At 32.1% G+C, this 22,570-nt stretch overlaps 1 protein-coding gene across 1 annotated transcript; it reads right to left on the reverse strand.

The window, feature by feature from the left end:
- Positions 1-1,056: 1,056 nt before the first annotated feature.
- On the reverse strand, positions 1,057-16,176 carry LOC134710136 (alpha-2A adrenergic receptor-like). The gene is made up of 2 exons (XM_063570349.1): positions 16,156-16,176; positions 1,057-2,579 (listed from the first exon to the last, which is right to left on the reverse strand). Exon 2 carries the CDS (start codon positions 2,557-2,559, stop codon positions 1,345-1,347), a length of 1,215 nt encoding a protein of 404 aa, XP_063426419.1. The 5' UTR covers positions 2,560-2,579; positions 16,156-16,176; the 3' UTR covers positions 1,057-1,344.
- Positions 16,177-22,570: the final 6,394 nt, after the last annotated feature.

Raw genomic sequence — 22,570 nt, forward strand, 5'->3', positions numbered from 1 at the left:
GTCTGATTGTATATGTCGTTTAAGAAATATCTCCATGTAGTTATCTATAATAATTATCAAAATTCACAGTATAAAATCAAACGGATAACATGTTAACTTGGCAGAACATGTATATTTCATATTAATAAATAATTTGACTTTGGAATGCATATATCAACATCAATCTTAATATAACACCTTTCGTTTATAACATAAACATATGTGATGAAAAGTTTATCTTGTATGTCAATCCCGGGTGTATACTGTAGCTAAGAGATTTCTAGACGTATTTCATGTTTTGTATTCAGATTGTTACAAATCTGATTCACATATTCACCAAGTCATTCAAAGTGGAAGAATTTTATATGTGCATCGGTATGCATTATAGGAAACTCATGAACTTTAATGAAAATGTTTTCCTTTTACCATCCCCTCTATAGTCTATAGAGAGGCTTTCGGGATATATGATGTCGGGACGAAAAACTTTTCAATTCTTTTTTGTGCCTTATATTCAAGTGTAATATAAAGAAGCTTGTTTTAATCTTTCCAAATTAAAACGTGTGCAAACCTTAAAAAAGTGTTTCTATACAGAAAATGAGACTCCTTAAGACTAAGTTGTCCAGTTTTCATTCATTATTTAAATACTTTATTTTGGAAAAGATCATTTAAAGAGTAATATGTAATTCTATCAAAATACCATTTCAAGACAACATCATTGTTTGCTCAAAATCTTACAGTCGTAAATTCTACCATAGATGGTTTACAAATGAACGTCTATGTATCATTGGTGTCTGCAGCATATGACATAATGTAGGTTTTATAATATTCAAATATCTAAACCTGAGCTTTCATACAAAGTATTTTAATCATGTTTTTATGTTTATTCATGGTAATTTTGAATTGCATTGTGTTCTTGATAACCGGACGTATTCCCTGAAGCAGTCATCTCGATGCTCGTCTAGTATCTTCCAGTAATTAATACTGAAAAACACTGAGAATCCGTGGCAGCTATTTCATCGGTTTTCATGATTAAGGTTTTGTCTTTTTCTAACTTGTTTAAAATATTATTACAATTTATACAATCCTCCAAATGAACGAACTAAGCAACAATAGGTTGTAATTATCTTCCTTCTGTTTAATAACTAGCTCCTTGGTATCTCATTTTGCATTTCTGTTTACCACCAGTGTAAACAAATATGTTTATAATCAAAACACATATGCCCGTGTTCGTGTTATTTTTACTGAAGTTCAATGTCGTTAACAGACATTCAAACGCAAATATTAACGTCAGAAGTTGAAATTTCCGTACTATTGCGTATATAAACTTTCAACCTCAGAATATTTAATACATAACCTATCATATGATTAAGGTTGATAAACGTTTTGTTTTGTACAGAAGAGTTTCCGGTAAAACTTGACACACTCCTGTCGGAATATCCGGTTAAAGTAAGAGTATATGATTGGATTGATAGCACAGTTTGCTAAGTAGGATCGCAAGAAAAATTGATAAAGTGTTTCTCCGGCCTGAGATAGATTCAACCATCGTTCTGGATATATCGATCGATGACTAGCTAACCCTAAGAATGGCGAGAAACATAGAATGTACGCAATGGTAACCACAAATAACATGATTGTTGTTTTCCCGATACGTATCGCCCGAGAGTCAAACACTTTTTTCTTCTTAAGCATGGTTGATGATTGGGATAAATATGGGAGTCTAGCTACATTCGGTTTCAGTTTCGGCTCATTTTCGTTTACAAGGGAGGAATTATTATCCTTTTCCTCGTCGTCTTTCCAAACGCTGTCATCTTTATCATTGCAATTAATAGACGAAATATCAGCAATTACTCCATCGTCACCATCGCCCACGGACTTTAACGATGTCGTCCGAAACTTCCAACGACGGCATACTTGGGCGCCAATTATTGAATAAATGACGACTAAAACTATAAATATAACTATAGTGCATGCGCACTGAACAAGAAGATATGCCAATGGGTATTGAGTGTCACGATATCCAGTTTCAATCAAGCAGAATTTCAGTTCGATCGTTGGTGTAATGGGCCGAACTTCTATGCCGTATATTATAAGAGATGGCCAACACGTGGCGACAGACGTCACAATAATTACGATTGATATCAGTTTGGCTATCTTTGGGTTCATTGGCTTTTTATACGGTTTACAAATCCTCATATGGCGATCTACGGCGATAGCAATTAGCAATAAAGCCCCGCCACTATTACAAGTGTAAGTAGTGAAACGAAATAACTTACACAATACGGGAAAATCGAAGTTAAAAGGGTTGAACATATGTGCCAACTCAAATGGGAATGTCAATGTACAGTTTGTCAAATCCAATATTGCCAGGGCAATGATAAATACACGAGTAGAACTTTTCTTCCATCTTGTAAAATAGATGTAGAAGACGGTGGCATTTCCTGGTATGCCGATAAACAGTAATATAAATGTATATATTATAGACGGAATATTTATATAGACTCTCCTCTCTGACAATGATTCCAAGGTAAACGGCACAGATCTCCGGAAACTTTGGGTGTTGTTTAAGGCAGTAGCATTCATGGCACGTATATTTGTGATGGCTGAAAAATAAAATAGATTTCTTTTAATGAAATGTCTTCTAAATGAACAACTCGATACTTTTCTGTTGTTTTTTTATGAATTAAGAAATTCAGATCCAGTAGTTCTGTGTATTCAAATTTTTACACTGTGTGCCTCTGCAAATATTGATAGAATTGTGAAGTGTCACTGCAAATTAGACAATTATCCACCAGAATCCATTTTTCTGATTTGTAAATTTGGAATTAAATGATTTGCAATTTATATTTCATTCCCGTTCTCCAGACATCTGACACAGTTCGTTCGTTTTCTGAATACGCATATATTATTTACACAGGTATGTCATTATGTACAGATTTTTTTGTATATTCAATGAACTTATAAATAAAAATCAAATATTGAATAATAATCTGTATTGGTTGGCCTTAAGCATATTGAAAACAGCTTGTGACAAACAAAATACAAATTACATAATCATATCAAAGTTATTTAATATAGATAAGCAAAAATAAGTTGTAATATCGAACGATCGAACAGAATGATTAATTCAAAGATGTAAAAGTCTAGTATGAGCTCATCAAAAATAGCTTTCGAAATGTAAACAAATATTCCACGAATTTGAAAAATTCTATTCTTCAACTTTTGAAAACGTAATGAAAACAACATAAGCTATAAGAGGAAGAAAACACAATATTTTATATAACTTCCATTCGCATTAATCCAACAAATATAGACTTTCATTGTATGACTCCAGCTACTCGCATATTTATGTTCAACTGAGATCCTTAGAAGATAGTTGAGTCGACCGTGCGAGGGCTGTAAAGTCAGTCAATGTCTCATAGGAGGATAGTGTGTGTGCATGGAAGATTATGGAATAGAGAATAATAGACAAACTGAATAAAGATATAGAAAAGCGGACAAAAAAATAGTATAATGAAGATCTAAAATATAAAGCAAAGAGAATAACGTTCAAACATTTTACAGAATGGAGAGAAATTGCCATACAAATATACTAATTAAAAAATGAATAAATGAAGGAACCCCCCCCCCCCCCCCCCCCAAACAAAACCAGACCTCTTAGGAGAGGTTCTTTCTACAACTCCAGGCAAAGATTTTTGGTTGTAATTGAAGAAAAAAAATATTTCAACGCTTTCCTACACAGACAACATTGAAGTTAAAGCTTACTTGGTTCTATTCGAAGTACTTGTGTATAAAAAAACAACTCAGTATTAAAATAAACTTTTAATTTGATAAATAAATAAATATACAAGTTTTAGGAAGAAATTATATAATCTGTTTCGGTAACTTTTTTTAATCCATTAATTGATTAATTATAATGGCGTTTCCGTATAGAGGAAAACTATTATCCGTCGTAATTTTAACCTATCTACTGTGATATACAATTTACATTTTGTATCGTATTTTTTTCAATTCAAAGGTACTTGTGGTTAGATATTAAAGTATGTATTAGACATATTTCTCATAAAATTATAATCCACCCCCTTAAATTCATATATAAATAAGAAATCAAACTTACCGTCTAGAAATTAAGCAATGTTTATAAATGCTTGGGATGTTGATAAACCTCTACGTACATAATGGGTTTCACAGGAAGGAAGAACGAAAATTAACGATAACTAAAAACTGTTACTAACACTTTACATCAATGAAAACTATGTCATAGTCTTCCCATCCCAACTGTTTTTACTTAACTTCACATAAACTAAAACCTTTTGAAAAGCACCATTCATTAGCCTGATTATGTTTACCAAAATTAAGTCATGATCCAACGAAGAGGAATACAACTGTAAACCCCAGATGCATGGCTACTGATAATAACTACCGCTCGGTATTTGTCGATATTTTCATTAAAAAGTGTGTAAACATTAATTATAGTGAATTAACACAAAATATGGATTAAATTAAATATTTGTATCGGTTACATGACCTAACATGTGACCCATATTTTATAAACTAAACAATTATCTCTACAATCGGAGGATTCAGTACAAATCATATCAGATCAAAATCAAATTATTTGTTTATGCAAACTCTAAATATTAGATTGTTAAAAACTTACAAAGATATGATGTCAATATTTTTTAGCATACACTATTCTAAGTTCAAAAACATTCGTAACATATAAACGCTGCATTTGCACCTATTTTAAGTTAGGAATATGTTGTTCGGTGCTTGACGTTTGTTGATGGTGGTTCATAAGTGTTTCTCGTTTTGTATATAAAAGATTAAACCATTGGTTTCCTTTTTTGAATTGTTTTACTCTCAATGGTGATTTCTGGAACCTTTTATATCTTGTTGTTCGATGTAAACCAAGGCTCTGTGTTGAAGGCCGTACATTGACATAAAAAAGTTAACTTTTGGATGGTGACTTGGATGGTGACGTGTCTCATTTGCACTCACATCACATCTTCTTATCTCTGTATATATATCATATAAGTATATAATATATTCAGTACAGTTACAGGATGTAGTATACTGATGATATATATATAATTTGGTAATATCTTATTGTATCTCTATTCGATCGGATCCAAGGTCACACAACAAGTATTAAATTTAAAAATATTACTTGTAATCAGCTTATTGTAATGGACATTTATACAAATATTAAAATAAAATAAAAGAATAACAACAATATCGCATTCAAAGACTATTTCGAAAAGTGGAATTCCATAAAACCTGACAGAGTCTAACGCTGTCAATCACCTGACTTGGTACCGGCATTTATCAAGGTATCAAGGAACATGTGGATAAAACCTGGTTTAGAGGTAGCTTAAACTTTATCTTGTATGAGAGTCAACACTCAACAAAAATCTTCAACTTCGTGAATAATCAATTGCTCTTTGCTTCACGTCCAGTGACAAATATTTCGTGGATAATCAACACATTTTGCCAATACAAAAAAAAACCCTAAATGAAGGACTGACGTATGCTCTCCATCCAATTAGTATGATTTCATAATCTGAAATCAAATCGGCAGCTATAAATATTGGAAAAAACAGAGTTTGATCAGATTCTGTATTAAATCAAATAATGAGGCAATTAACTTAAACGCATCTATACAGCTGATCGAATATTTATTAACAGGATAATTGTGTCGTCCCTAATAGCAAAAACGAATGTAAATACAAGTCTCTCATGAAAAATAATGTTTATATAATCATGATCGTATAATGACACTTTTTTTTCACTCTAAATGCAGAAAAAAGTCTGCAGACACTACTCGTAAGGTAATCGAAAAGAAGACAAAAGAGCTCAATCCTCCTGAAAATCTTATCAAATTTAAAAGATCCTTTAACAACAGGACATGATTAACACATAACTGAGAGGGTGATAGAGCAGATTGTTACCCCTCGAAAGAGCATTGCAAACCTTCGCGGTAGTCGATGTTTTTGAAGGGTTACAATCTGCTCTATCCCCCCTTCAGTTATGTGTTACTTATATTTATAGAGCATTCCAAGGAGTCAAAATTGCATGGATTGTCAAATGGGAGGACAGACCAGAAAACACATTACCCTCCTTAAACTACCGTATGCAGTGTCTAAGAAACACTGCAATGCTTAACACTGTCTGTCTTGACACCAATACCAAATTTATAAAACGTTAAAAAAAAATTAAGCAAAACATACTGATGTCATAGAAGTAATGATCATGTCTATACGGCCAAACGGATCTTTGTAAGACATTCTTCTTTTCTTTAATAAATAAATGATCATAACCATTAAAGCATAGGCATGGAATACCACATTTGGTTTTATTCAATCAAATGGAAACATGTTACTAATGATAAAATATCGCTTTTCATCACTTTTACTGAACGTGATTTTGACGTCATTATTTTAATGAATAAAAGAAAATGCCCGGTGTACGTTAATGCAACAGCAAGTATCATACGACACAAGAATATACTGAAAATCTGGCTGTTATTGATATCATAATGTAATCACTTTCACGTTCTCTTTATAGAGAAATACTTAATTGTTTCGAATATATAAAAAAAAAAAAGATGTGGTATGATTGTCAATGAGACAACTATCCACAAAAGACCAAAATGACACAAACATAAACAACTATAGGTCACCGTACGGCCTTCAGCCATGAGCAAAGCCGAATAGTTATTTTTAAAAAGATGCGTTGGCAAGATTAAAAGAAAAGTTTTTTTTTAGAAATAAGTGAACCTAAGAATGAAAATTATCAAAGACCCCATACTTTTAAAAGAGGTACCGAAAGTTGCAATTATCAAATATTGCATCCCCCACAAACAAAACCAACACAAACACAAAAAAACTATATTCACTCACACAAAACCAGATGATTAATTTAAAAATCGATCAAAATACTTAGGTATGTCAACAGAGGAGATCAAAAAGAAGAAATTCATAAATCCACTTAAACTGTCAGATTCTTCTGATCAATTGATCTTTCAATACATGCACTCTTAGATAATGAGGACATATACTTGTGTGTTAATTGATATAATGCACCATCATCAATCATCTTTTAGTGAGGTGACCCTTTTAGTGAGGTGACCCTTTTTGGAGTACGATATATGGGTTGGTGGGGAATTAGAATGTTGAATATATAAACTAGTATATGGCCCAGGTTAACAATTGGGATATGTAGGAAAAAAATATTGAAACAAGAATGTGTCCATAGTACACGGATGCCCCACTCCCATTATCATTTTCTATGTTCAGTGGACCGTGAAATTGGGATAAAAAATATAATTTGGCATTAAAATTGGAAAGATCATAACCTAATGAACATGTGTACAAAGTTTCAAGTTGATTGGACTTCAACTAAATCAAAAACTACCTTGACCAAAAACTTTAACCTGAAACTTGCACTATCAATTTCTATGTTCAGTGGACCGTAAATTGGGATCAAAAGTATAATTTGGCAGTTAAATTAGAAATATCATATCACAAGGAACATGTGTACTAAGTTTGATGTTGATTGGACTTCAACTTCATCAAAAACTACCTTGACCAAAAACTTTAACCTGAACGAACGGACGGACGGACGGAAGGACGGACGCACAGACCAGAAAACATAATGCCCCTGTACTATCGTAGGTGGGACATAAAAAGTAGAATTAAGCAATTGAGCGACCCCATGTCACCCCTCAAACTTTTGCGTTAATTGATATAATGAAACATTCTCAAACTTCTTAATCATCTGTGTTACTTAAGTCCAATTGTACGGAGCCCCGCTAGGGACATGCAAAGAAAAAAAAATATATTGTGCGCACAAAATAATATATTGTGCGCACAACTTAAATATATTGTGCGCACAAAATAATATATTGAGCGCACAAAATAATATATTGTGCGCACAACTTAAATATATTGTGTGCACAACTTAAATATGTTGTGCGCACAACTTAAATATGTTGTGCGCACAACTTAAATATATTGTGCGCACAACCTAAACATATTGTACGCACATTATAATATACTGCGCGCACTAAAATAATATGGTGTGCTCCCAAAATTAGGAAAACAGTTTTCACTTGACCATGACCTCATTTTACGTGTTCGTGTTATGTGTTCGTGGTTTAGACAAAATCTAAGATACCAAATGCAATAGTTTTTCTATATTTGGTTGTATTGAACGATTTTAATGTCTAAATGTCCACTTCACAGGTGTCATCTAACATTGACATCATTTTCAGGGTTAAGTGGTCCGGCAAATTAAAATGTTTGTGTTTTGGTGTATTTCTCGGATACTTTAAGCATTTAGTTAGATATATATTTGAGGTATGGAATGTTTGTATGGTGAAATTATCTATCTTGCAATTATATTAATCTGACCTTGATTTTATATTCATGGTTCATTGGTCCATGTTATTTGATTCTTGTTTGGTATGTTTTTTAGATACTATAAGGAATAAATTAACAATATTTGTTTTATAGAGTGATTGTAATGTATAATATATATTTGGCTGGTCGGTATCGTCATATATCAGAATTGGTCTATTTTTTTTATAGATACAATGATAAAGGTATACATGGTATCTAAAACTGTACTTCATGTACAAAATAATTATAAGGCGCGCACATCATATAAGGGTTGTTTCTCAGATATATTTGGTTCTTCAATACAACAAGGAAAAATCCCGCACCCAAATGCGTGCTTCAGCTGGCCTATAAACAAAAATATGGACTAGTTCAGTGAAAATTGACGTCATACTAAACTTTACAGTTGTTTCTCGTTTCTCGTTTTTTATATAGATTAGACCGTTGGTTTTCCCGTTTAAAAGGTTTTACACTAGTAATTTTGGGGACCCTTTATAGCTTACCGTTTGTTGTGAGCCTGAGATACTTGTGAAGACCGTACCTTGACCTATAATGGTTTACTTTTATAAATTGTGACTTAGATGGAGAGTTGTCTCATCTGCACTCATACCATCTCAGTCTTCCTTTATCTATCCAAAGTGTATACAAAAAACTAAAATTAAAAATCCAACAAAACCAATAAAGGCCAGAGGCTCCTGACCTTGGACAGGCACAAAAATGCGGCTGAGTTAAACATGTTTTGTGAGATCTCAACTCTCCTTTTATACCTCTAGCCAATGCAGATAAAAAAAAACACACAGCAATACCGACAGTAAAGCACGTGTCCGTTGTCAGAATAGGTAACAAATGAAACTTAACAAAATGACAATGATACATAAAATAACAAGGACTACTAGCAGTTACTGACATGCCAGCTCCACACCTCAACTAAACTGATTGAAAGATTATTTTCTAATCATATGAATATCAAGCAAAATCCTTACCGTTAGGGGTTGAGTATCATGCCATCATAAAAATATATGAGAAGAATATAACCCGTATTTGTATGAGCTATGTTGTATATGTATATAGTTGTCTCTTTGGCAATCGCATAGCGGGTCACAAAGTTTTGAATAAATGATACCCAAAACGGACCATATTTGGAAAAAATGAATCATAATTGTTTCATTTTTTTTTCAAAATATTCCACTGAGGAACTTCATTGGCTATTCTTAAATTGTTTCGTAACATTTTAGTTTCATAATGAATACGAACAACATACTGTAAAATTTTATGATGAAATCGATCAAAAATAGTCTACTATAAGTGACCTCTTATCCTCTCTTCTATTAAACAGAATGAAACTATAACTTGACCTGAAACATTTGTATTCAACGCTTAAAAAATTAAATTATAATAAGCATACTGTTCAATGTCGGGAGCTTGTTATTCAGTGATTGTCGTTTATTGGTGTGGTTCATATCTGTTTATCGTTTTGTTATAGTCATTTCGGGCCGTATAGTTTGCGGTTTGGTGTGAGCCAACGCTCCGTGATGAAGACCGTATTATAACCAATAACTGTTAACTTTTAATAAATTATGACTTGGATGGAGAGCTGTCTAATTGGCACTCATATTGCATCTTCTGCTTTATATATGTACCCAGTTTTATCTTTATTTGATCACAATTTCATGGTGAATTTCGTAGACTGAACACACCGTCACATTTCAATAACGAACAGTACATTTTGGGTGAGAACCTTACTTAACCATGATCAAACATAGTCACCTTTGATAAAAAACAAAAAACAAAAACAAAAACAAAAACAAAAACTACAACAACAACAACAACAAAACAACTTGTACGTGTATTCAGTTTTCAGTGGATTTGACTTACTCTACACTTTTACAATGATACCTTCTTAGAAACCACATAGTTCATTTAAGTTGGTGACACTAAAACTTCATCATAAACTATAACCAAAACATTTACAATAAAAAGAGACGGACGGATGAACGGACGTAAAGTCTTTTCAATATACACAATGTAATGACCATCTCTGTCGTCGAACAGGGTAACAAAATCAAAGTCATGAATTGAGTATAAGTGCAAAAAGTACTTTAATTCATATTTGTTACCAGAAAACAGGTAAAGCCATAGTACTGTGGATTCATTATTGTTCGTGGGATACCAATTTTCGTGGATTTCGTTGGTACAGGCAAACCACGAAATTAGATGTTCAACGAACGACGATTTTTACAAAACCTTGTATGCAGAGTTCGGTAAAACCACGAAATTGAATATCAACGAATATATAAGTTTCCCTAAATCCACGAAAATTGGTACCCACGAAAATAAATGAATCCACAGTATCAAAGTGTACATAAGTTCGATAGTTTCCTCGCTCTTTGCCAAGTCTGTTTCAAACCGTTCCAATAAACTCTGATATAAAGTGGAGGCTTCCAACGCATTTGTTGGTAAACCAAGTGTCAGACGAAATAAACGTTACTTCTTCAGTATTCCTGTCAGGAGTTGATACAAATGCAATGATGAATATATCCATGTATTCTAGCCCCATTTCAAAAGAAAACTTTATGCATTTCTCCATTCTGTCACTTTAAAAAGGAGACATTGAAGAACTGTATCATGTGTAAGGTCAAAGAATTTAACGCACACTATATTATTTTGTGCGCACAATATATTTAATTTGTGCGCACAATACATTTAAGTTGTGCGCACAATATAATTAAGTTGTGCGCACAATACATTTAAGTTGTGCGCACAATATAATTAAGTTGTGCGCACAATATATTTAAGTTGTGCGCACAATATATTATTTTGTGCGCACAATATATTATTTTGTGCGCACAATATATTTAAGTTGTGCGCACAATATAATTAAGTTGTGCGCACAATATATTATTTTGTGCGCACAATATATATTTTTTTCTTTGCATGTCCCTAGCGGGGCTCCGTACAATTGTGTTAAGCAGATGCAGTTCAAGTATGTGTTCATTGGAGTACTTACATTGTAATTTTTATTTTATAGACTGCAGTTATTACGGGGCGCCGAATGGGACTCTTGTGGTTTTGTACAAAATTCAATTCTGTCATAACAAAATCATTTTTGTCTTACAAAACTATGTGCTACAGATTTGTTTTGTGAGAACTTCAATTTTGTGATGACAAAATTCATTTGTGTAGACAAAATTCATTTTTGTCATGACAAAATTCATTTTTGTAGACAAAATTCATATTTGTCATGACAAAAGTCAATTTTGTCTTAAAGGTATGCAAATATAAACATATTTGCATACAAAATTGACTTTTGTTACCTGATATGGAAATTTAATCACAAAAGTCAATTGTGTACGGTAAGATTCAATTTTGTGAGACAAAATTGACTTTTGTGAAACAAAATTAACTTTTGTGAGACAAAATTGATTTTTGTGAGACAAAATTGACTTTTGTGAGACAAAATTGACTTTTGTGAGACAAAATTCAATTTTGTCAATTTTGTTGAGACAAAATTCAATTTTGTCATTTTTGTTGACACAAAATTCAATTTTTTCATTTTTGTTGAGACAAAAGTCAATTTTGTTAATTTTGTTGAGACAAAAGTCATTTTTGTAAATTTTGTTGAGACAAAAGTCAATTTTGTTAATTTTGTTGAGACAAAAGTCAATTTTGTCAATTTTGTTGAGACAAAAGTCAATTTTGTCAATTTTGTTGAGACAAAAGTCAATTTTGTGACGACAAAATTCATTTTTGTGATGACAAAATTCAATTTTGTAACAACAAAATTGACTTTTATGAGACAAAATTGACTTTCGTGAGACAAAATTGACTTTCGTGAGACAAAAATCAATTTTGTTGAGACAAAATTCAATTTTGTCAATTTTGTTGAGACAAAATTCAATTTTGTTAATTTTGTTGAGACAAAATTCAATTTTGTCAATTTTGTTGAGACAAAATTCAATTTTGTCAATTTTGTTGAGACAAAATTCAATTTTGTCAATTTTGTTGAGACAAAAGTCAATTTTGTGTAACAAAAGTCAATTTTGTGTAACAAAAGTAATTTTTGTGTAACAAAAGTCAATTTTGTGTAACAAAAGTCAATTTTGTGAAACAAAAGTCAATTTTGTGTAACAAAAGTCAATTTTGTGTAACAAAAGTCAATTTTGTGTAACAAAAGTCAATTTTGTGTAACAAAAGTCAATTTTGTGTAACAAAAGTCGATTTTGTATCCAAATTAGTTCACAGAAACCAAACTAAACTAATTTCAATACAAAATTGACTTTTGTCGCTCAATTTTCAAATTAGGTAACAACGAAACTTGAAATAAGCTGACTTTGTGATAACTACGGGGCGCCGAATGGGACTCTTGTGGTTTTGTACTCAAAATTCAATTTTGTACGGACAAAAGTGACTTTTGTTCAACTAAAATGAGTTCAGTTTAACAAAATTTGTATCATACTACAAATTTAAAATTTTGTCATACAAAATTATCTATCAGCGGACAAAAGTCACTTTTGTCATGACAAAATTCATTTTTGTTACACAGACTTGACTTTTGTTACCTAATTTGAAAATTGGGCGACAAAAGTCAATTTTGTATTCAAATTAGTTCAGTTTGGTTTCTGTGAGCTAATTTGCATACAAAATCGACTTTTGTGAGACAGAAATGACAAAATTGACTTTTGTCTCAACAAAATTGACTTTTGTCTCAACAAAATTAACAAAATTGACTTTTGTCTCAACAAAATTGACAAAATTGATTTTTGTCTCAACAAAATTGACAAAATTGATTTTTGTCTCAACAAAATTGACAAAATTGACTTTTGTCTCAACAAAATTAACAAAATTGATTTTTGTCTCAACAAAATTGACAAAATTGATTTTTGTCTTAACAAAATTGACAAAATTGATTTTTGTCTCAACAAAATTAACAAAATTGACTTTTGTCTCAACAAAATTGACTTTTGTCTCAACAAAATTGATAAAATTGAGTTTAGTCTCAACAAAATTGACAAAATTGAATTTTGTTTAAACAAAATTGACTTTTGTCTCACAAAAGTCAATTTTGTCTCACGAAAGTCAAATTTGTCTCATAAAAGTCAATTTTGTTGTTACAAAATTGAATTTTGTCGTCACAAAAATGAATTTTGTCGTCACAAAAATGAATTTTGTCGTCACAAAAATGAATTTTGTCGTTAAAAAAGTTGACTTTTGTCTCAACAAAATTGACAAAATTGACTTTTGTCTCATTAAAATTGACAAAACTGACTTTTGTCTTAACAAAATTGACTTTTGTCTCAACAAAATTTACAAAATTGACTTTTGTCTCAACAAAATTGACAAAATTGACTTTTGTCTCAACAAAATTAACAAAATTGACTTTTGTCTCAACAAAATTGAATTTTGTCTCAACAAAATTGATAAAATTGAGTTTAGTCTCAACAAAATTGACAAAATTGAATTTTGTTTAAACAAAATTGACTTTTGTCTCACAAAAGTCAATTTTGTCTCACGAAAGTCAAATTTGTCTCATAAAAGTCAATTTTGTTGTTACAAAATTGAATTTTGTCGTCACAAAAATGAATTTTGTCGTCACAAAAATGAATTTTGTCGTCACAAAATTGACTTTTGTCTCAACAAAATTGACAAAATTGACTTTTGTCTCATTAAAATTGACAAAATTGACTTTTGTCTTAACAAAATTGACTTTTGTCTCAACAAAATTTACAAAATTGACTTTTGTCTCAACAAAATTGACAAAATTGACTTTTGTCTCAACAAAATTGACAAAATTGACTTTTGTCTCAACAAAATTAACAAAATTGACTTTTGTCTCAACAAAATTGACAAAATTGATTATTGTCTCAACAAAATTGACAAAATTGACTTTTGTCTCAACAATATTGACAAAATTGACTTTTGTCTCAACAAAATTAACAAAATTGACTTTTGTCTCAACAAAAATGACAAAATTGAATTTTGTCTCACAAAAGTCAATTTTGTCTCACAAAAGTTAATTTTGTCTCACACAATTGACTTTTGTGATTTAATTTCCATATCAGGTAACAAAAGTCAATTTTGTATGCAAATATGTTTATATTTGCATACCTTTTAGACAAAATTGACTTTTGTCATGACAAATATGAATTTTGTCTACAAAAATGAATTTTGCATGACAAAAATGAATTTTGTCTACACAAATGAATTTTGTCATCACAAAATTGAAGTTTTCACAAAACAAGTCTGTAGCACATAGTTTTGTAAGACAAAAATGATTTTGTTATGACAGAATTGAATTTTGTACAAAACCACAAGAGTCCCATTCGGCGCCCCGTACCATCTTCCAGAATCACATTATAAATTAAACAAAAACATTTGTACGAATGAACATGATAAATACGTTTAGGGAGCAACCATTTAACTTCATGGAGGGGAAGTGTGGCTCTGTTTTTGTCTTAGTCAGAAAATTTAACAATGTAAGATATTGGGGAAACCTTGATTCAGATTAATTATTATTCTTCTTTTTTTTTTGTAAAATTGGGGACCAGAATTGTTTTCTCGGAAAAATAACAATACTCCTTCCCTCGAAGTTAAATGGTCGCGCCCTTGGTGAGGAGCCTGGTGATGTTTTTCGGGTCATTCGTCATATAAAATTTTTTAAAATTTCCTATTTTATTTTCCCGCCTTTTAACTTACGTCTCTTTTAAGCATTGGGTTTGATTTTTTTTTTAAACCAATTCTTAATCATTTTTTTTCCCAGAGTTATGAGTTCGCATTGTTTCCATTTGTTTGTGTGTTGTGTTGTTTTTGCTTCTATATCCATGTTTATGAATATAAGAAGCTTTAAAAGTGAGACTTTGCATCATTATATATTCAAGAGTACCGAAAGGCAACATACGTTTTCAACAATATAGAGACAGGTGTTCATAGCATATGCCAAACTCTACCTCTATATCGAGTTCATCCAGAGTTTTTAAGAGACGCAAAAACAGCTATAAATACGAAGTTCGGTAATTGATAAACAGCACAGCGCCAGGTGTGTACTGGTGTATAGGTAAATAAATCACTAACTCATGCACATCCGATAATGGTTTTCTTTAGATACATTTATATGATGGAGGACCCAATTATTTTAGTCTCAAAATCTGAACCCTTATTTTACTTTTTAATTATAGTCTTAACCTTATAATATCGGTAAAACAAACGAATTTCAAAATGTATGAGCGTACAGGTCAAACAATTATACCGTATATAATACTTGCATATACGGAAAGTAAGTTTAAAGTATTGTTTCTACTATAAAAGTCATGACATTTTATACTCGTTTGTAATTTTCTAAGAGTGCGACGCCATATTCACGATAAGAACCCTTGCAACAAATCTTTTTGTAGTTCGTAGGGGGCCTGTTGCTTGGCTCAATTTCTGTCCCTATCGAATATAACTTTGTTTTCCAGTAGCATTCCAAATTTCTCAAAATCCCGGTAAGCTTGTTTTTCAGGACTACCCAATTGTGAATCTTTTCCTGACTAAGTGAAATATTTGCCACTGGACGTTTCGCAAACAACCATTTATCAATCCAGATTCAGAGTTAATTTCGAAAGATGATTTATTGGAGTATAACAAACAACTTTATATAATTTACTACATGGACTAAGGTACAACGAAACTTTTTTGGTAGATTGTTATTGAAAAAAAGATGCTTTCATAGGATGACCATGACCTTTTAAAAGTTTTTTCACCATCTAGTTACATCAAAATCATAAACCTCGTATAATATACTCACTTGCAATGTCTGTAATCACAGTATTACGATAATACGTCCGCTTAAATACACTTTAACTGAAATCAAAAATGTTCTGTTCTGGGCATCTTTTATGCATATCTTAGTGAACTTGCTATTGCAAACGTTATAAACACAATAAAGTAATTCTTCTAAGTGTTCAATCTCATCTGTATAGTTTCATTTAATTCCTTCGTTCATGAAATAAGCATCCAATGATATTAGTGGAGGTTTAGAGAGAACGACACGCGAAGCCATACATCGACCACGATTTCTTTGCGGTAATGTCAAATCGTTGGAATAAATATCCAAATCAAAATACAAGTGCAAAGTTTATTATGGTATTGACAAATAAATATGTCAAAATTACCATATTAGTTTCATGTAATCGCCGTCCAGTGTCTTTAAGTGTCTGCAAACAAAACGACCAAATCAATTCTGGCTATAATTCTGAGTATAAAATTTTTTTCCTGGAATTATCTTCGATTTTAACATGAATTATAAACACTTTTATAAAAAATTCCTTTTGACTGGTTCGTTTAAATTTGAGAGTTTTTAGGGGGAAATGGTGTTTACCAGAAAACGAGGATACACTGTATTTCTAGATTAAAAAAATCTTTTACTGAAACCATCGGACCTTGACACAAAACACAATGAATATTTTATTTGGAACGTGATATTCCGGAAGGATCAGTTACAAATGTACATGCGGACATACAAATTAAAAAATATGTATATTATATAAAAGGTATAGCTATAACCGAAACCTTCCGGGTTTATTTTAAACTTCCTTGAATACAAAAGCCCCATGGAAGTGAAGATACAATCTGTGAACGCGCTGGGGTAGTTAGTACTCCAAAACGTATTTAGTTTGACGCTCATATCGAACACAATGGATATATTAAACCGACTTCATCTTCATGATACCGATATCTGTATCGCAGAATTCCCCTAGCTAGAATCTTTTAAGCCATACCAAAAAAAAGAAATATACTTGATATTATATTTATCTACAACACGGCAACTTTTGCATCATCCAAATTTCACAAAATCATATCTACATGTAGTGATAGTAAATTACCAACGAGACAAAATTTCCTGTACAGACCTAAAACGAGAATATAAACAAATTATTCTTCAATTGTACAACAAAACATCAGAATACTGAATAAAATTGAGAATGGAAATGGGGAATGTGTCAAAGAGACAACAACCCAACCTTAAAAATAACAACAGCAGAAAGTCACCAACAGGTCTTCAATGTAGCGAGAAATTCCCGCACCCGGAAGCGTCATTCAGCTGGCCCCTAAAAAAATATATACAAGTTCAGGGATAATGAACGCCATACTAATTTCCAAATTGTACTCGAGAAACTAAAATTTAAATAATACAAGACTAACAAAGGCCAGCGGCTCCTGACGTGGGACAGGCGCAAAAAGATTACTTGTCGCTGCATACACGTGGTATTCACCTAAATTTAGAAACCTTGTAAAATTGGTCCAGACTCAATTCAATAATTCATCCTGAAAACAGCGGCAGATCAGCTCGCTTCTTTTTCTAACAGATCTGTACCAAAAATCCCTTATCACCGGAGAAGTCCCACAAGACTGGAGAGATGCTAACGTGCATGTACCTCTTTTAAAGAAAAATGAAAGACATTTAGCCGCCAACTATAGACCTGTATCATTAAACTCTATGACATGTAATGTCTTGGAACTCATAGTTCCACAGCAGTGTTATGGACCATTTTGACAAACACAAATAAGTTTTCTCGTTTGACTTGTTTTACATTGTCTTATCGGGGCTTTTAATAGCTGACTATGCGGTATGGGTTTTGCTCATTGTTGAAGGCCGTACGGTGACCTATAGTTGTTAATGTCTGTGTCATTTTGGTCTCTTGTGGACAGTTGTCTCATTGGCAATCATACCACATCTTCTTTTTTATACAACATACTTATCTACGCACAGCATGGATTTCGCCAAAAAAAAAAACGATCATGCGAACGGCATCTTATAATAACAATCAACGACATTGCAAAAAAAAACTGGAAAAAGGATCCCTAGTCGACATCATCCTTCTAGACTTTGCAAGGGCATTCAACAAAGTACCTCATCACCAACTTTTACAAAAACTAGAATTTTATGGGTTAAACCATACAGCTACCGTGAAAATGGATTCAATCATTCCTTGAAAATTAACACAATGCAGGGCGTAATATTAACAGAAGCTGTCTCTTCTCCAGTCCCAGTACTATCATTCGTCCCCCAACTTCTCTTGAAGGAAGTAAATAACATATAGCGTGTATATAATTTCATTTGTAAATTGGCGAACGTTTTAAATGTAATTAATTTGGAGAAGACTTGCTGCCTTGTCCGGTACTGCGCTAAGTTTTCGCGGGACCATACAAATTCAATATGAATTTGGTTCCCGGTTACTTGAAAGAAGATGAAGAAATGCCGAAAAATTATATATAAATTTTACAAGAGGGAACTGTACCGTGGGGGCAATCACCAACTATAGCAAAACTCAAACCGTAAAGTAAGCTAAAATAAAAGCCTCTGAATAAAAAAAAATATGAAAATAGATGAGTCAACAGTAATATACGACCAATAAAATAGTAGTTTCAGTGCGTAGTGGTATTTTCAATTTTTAACAATGTTTAGCAACTCTTTTGTTACATTATAATTTGATCACGTCTACCTAAAAAGAAAAAGAAAACCTTCAGTTTTTTCGCAAATTTACATTTTTTTAATTTTTAGAGTGTATGATAACGGATATATCACCGTCATATACAATGTATGTCTCTGCCGTCTCCTATCAAGTATTTTTATAATTCATGACTGCTTAACACAGGTATTTATCTCAGAAAGAGAAAAATCCTATAAACTTAGTAAAAAAATATTCTGAGACAAGGGCCTGTTAGTCCTGTAAGGCTGCCTCGTCAGTTATTCGATTATTTTATACTTTTAAATTATAACAAATAATTATATCTGTTTTAAACATATACTCGAACGCCGATTAAAATAATTGTTTCAGCTGGGTGGGTAATTTGCTTTTGTATATCTTATATTGTAACTGATTAGAATTTTACAATACAAAAGCGATAAGTTGTAATATTTATTTTTAAAATTGGTCCTCTTTGAACATGTTGAATAGAATAATTTGCCGTAATTTATCTTATAAAATTTTCTGTGATGATTCCCCCCTTTTCCACAACAGATATTTCAAAATCGTTGTAATTGAATATATGTGATTATATATTGTACGTGTAACACTTATCAATTCAAAGTTTTAAAAAGTTTTGAAATTTTAGATTTTTGGAATTTTGATCAAAGTTTTAAAATATCAAAATTTCAAATTGTGTTAAAGTTTTGAAATTTTGAAATTTAAACCAAATTATTAAAATATCAAAATTCTAAATATCGTTTATAAATTTGATAGTTTAGAAATTTGACCAAACTTTTAAAATACTAAACCTAACGCGCAATTTTGATTATTTCACTTTTTGAAAGTTTGATTTTTTAAATGTTTGCTTAAAATATCAAAATAGAAAAGGGGCAATAAGAGGGATACCCGAAAAAGCGAAACGAAATAAAAGCGGAACGAAACGAAACAATATGAATTAAAAACATACTGATACTTAAAAGTTTATGTATGAAATAAAACGGACAGTTGAAAGCGGTGAAAAATTTGATGACAAAATTAATATTTCTTAAAAGAAGATAATTCATTTAAAAACCAGACGTACGGCTCTGATATTGACCATTTTACCTGCTGGTTTTTCTAGCACCCATATTTTAGGAGAAACAGGAGTAACAGTAAAAACTGAACAACTCGCAGTAGGTCAAATAGTATGGTTAACTTATGTTGAGCATGTATATATATACATTTTCTACTAAACTCTAAGCCATAAAAAGGCCCAATACACGATGTATTATCTCTTTTAATTTCATTTTTTTTCTGTTTTGCTTTACGAGTTCTTACTTTCTGCAATCATGTTGGCTAAAGAATATATCATTTCATGTACAGAATGAAAGATCATCTTAAACGTTTTTATCTGTTCTTTGTAAGTTGTTTGCCCTAAATATTCAGCTTTAAGCGTCCCGTAAGGAGGTCGACAAAGAAAAGCGCTTCATGATACTGAATGCATGGTTTAAGGTTGTGCTAGTCCACAGTATGGGAGGTTTTTAATATAATCTTTTTTACGCTGAAATTAAGACGGTAATAGGATCCAATATCAGCAAATTGGAGTCAAGATACTGTTACAAGGTATCTACAAAAACTCATCATAGATGGATACCGGAATATAAATTTTGCCGGTTTTTGCGCCAGACGCGCGTTTCGTTTACAAAAGACTTATAATTGACACTCGAACCAAATTAAGTTAAAAAGGCAAATAAAGTCAAATGAAATTGAAAAGGCCAAATAAAGTAAACTTTTAAATCCAACGTATAGCTCTGGTTTTGTAAAAGTTAAAACCTTTCATATCATATATAAACGTATACCATAAACATTATTTTCACGAGCATTCATATTTATGTAATAATTACCGCTGTACTACATTAAGCACCCAACTTGCATTCATGTTTATGTAATAGTTGCCGCTGTACTACATTAAGCACCCATCTATCCAGTAGGTGTCGGCATTTTGAAAGTTGAAAATTGTGTTCAAAAGTTTTTATCAGCGATAAATGGTAATCGTCTGGGGAACCAATATTTAGATAGTCCCTGTTTTTTACTTGATACTACCACTAGGGGCTTCGATAATGGTACATTAAAATATTCTGATCCCTAATTTGATGATTTAATATTCTGTGCCAGACGAGAACAAAAGAAAAATTATCCATGCCTTTTAGTGTTGAATTTTGAACCAGACAAGTTGATTAATGGCGATGAAAAACTTAATAAAATTGTTAGCGCTTCGACAAAACAACCTCACCCCACTTTTAAAGTTACATGGTTGCTACCTTAAAGACAACGTTTGGACTGGTTATCATACACGTAGCTCCATTATAGGTTCTAAATCAACCACTGTTTTATTATAGTAAACAAAAGGAAGAGATTTTTTTGTATTAAAGGATAGTACTGTCACGTATTTGCATTTTGTTATTTGGGTATTTATATTTGAAGTTATCGTACGACAATCGACTTTTAGCAAACTAAAAGTTCACATGTACACCCAGTCAGAATGGGGCGTTCAAAGAGAAGCCACATTGTCAGCTGCATGATGGATTTTTTCCATTTTTGGCCGTACACCAATGTCACTCTCGAAAAACCAGTACAATGTTAAACGCAGAATTTGAAGTAAAGAAATCACATACGGAACGCTGAAACTGAAATTTGAAATTCAAGCAAATAAGAACGAAACAATTAAAGAGGTGTTTGACCAAAGTGAAGTTAAAACATATTTAAATCCATCTATAAGTAGATATAGGAAGATGTGGTGTGAGTGCCAATGAGACAACTCTCCATCCAAAGGGCAACTTTGTCCTCGGAAGTTGAATCTTACGTTTCTTCGTAATTTGTATGTAAACAACCTATTTTAAATTATCGTTTTTTTTGTTGTTGCCAGTGACAAATATTTCATGAATGTTCTGGAACAAATTAGCAATAAATGCAACAGGGAGAGAGTGTGCATAATGAGGACATATAAAACCTTTCAATTAGTTTAATTGAGGTCTGGAGCTGGCGTATGACAGTAACTGCTAGCCTTATGTATAGTAGTTCTTTGTTATTTTATTATCATTGTCATGCATGTTAATTAGTTTCTTAGTTTGTTTCCTATTCTGACATAGGACTTGTATTTCCTATTGAAGTGCGTTTTACTGTAGGTATCACTGTGTGTTTTTCATTCTTTATTGGCTAGAGGTATAGGGGAGGGTTGTGATCTCACGAAACATGTTAAACCCCGCCGCATTTGTGCGCCTGTCACAATCCAGGAGCCTCTGTCCTTCTAAGTCTTGTATGATTTTGATTTGAGTTCATTGTTATGTTTCGGAGTTTAGTATTACGTCTATAATCGCTGAACCAGTACACTTTTTTGTCTAGGGGCCAGCTGCAATACGCCTAGAACAACTTTTATTGCGACGCTATATTTAAGTATTCCTCTCGTATCATTTCTTGGAACTGAAATACATCATAAAAGGCAATATATTATCATCATGCAATCGATAAACAAGAAAGGAAAACGTTTTAAGTTGTATGCCAGTCCACCGAGGCGCTTTTTCTGAATCTACCTTCATCAGGAACGTCAAAAAGGCGAATAATACTATATGGTTTACTGCGAGTTGGTAATTTTTCACTGATACTTCTAAATGTTGGGCTGGGAACACAAAATAGCTTTGAATTATTTATCTCAAACGCTAACCTTATATAAGAGATTTAAATCAACGTAGTTGATTCCAGTTTAAATAGGTT

The sequence above is a fragment of the Mytilus trossulus genome, chromosome 3 (assembly GCF_036588685.1).
Source record: "Mytilus trossulus isolate FHL-02 chromosome 3, PNRI_Mtr1.1.1.hap1, whole genome shotgun sequence".
Classification (NCBI taxonomy): domain Eukaryota; kingdom Metazoa; phylum Mollusca; class Bivalvia; order Mytilida; family Mytilidae; genus Mytilus; species Mytilus trossulus.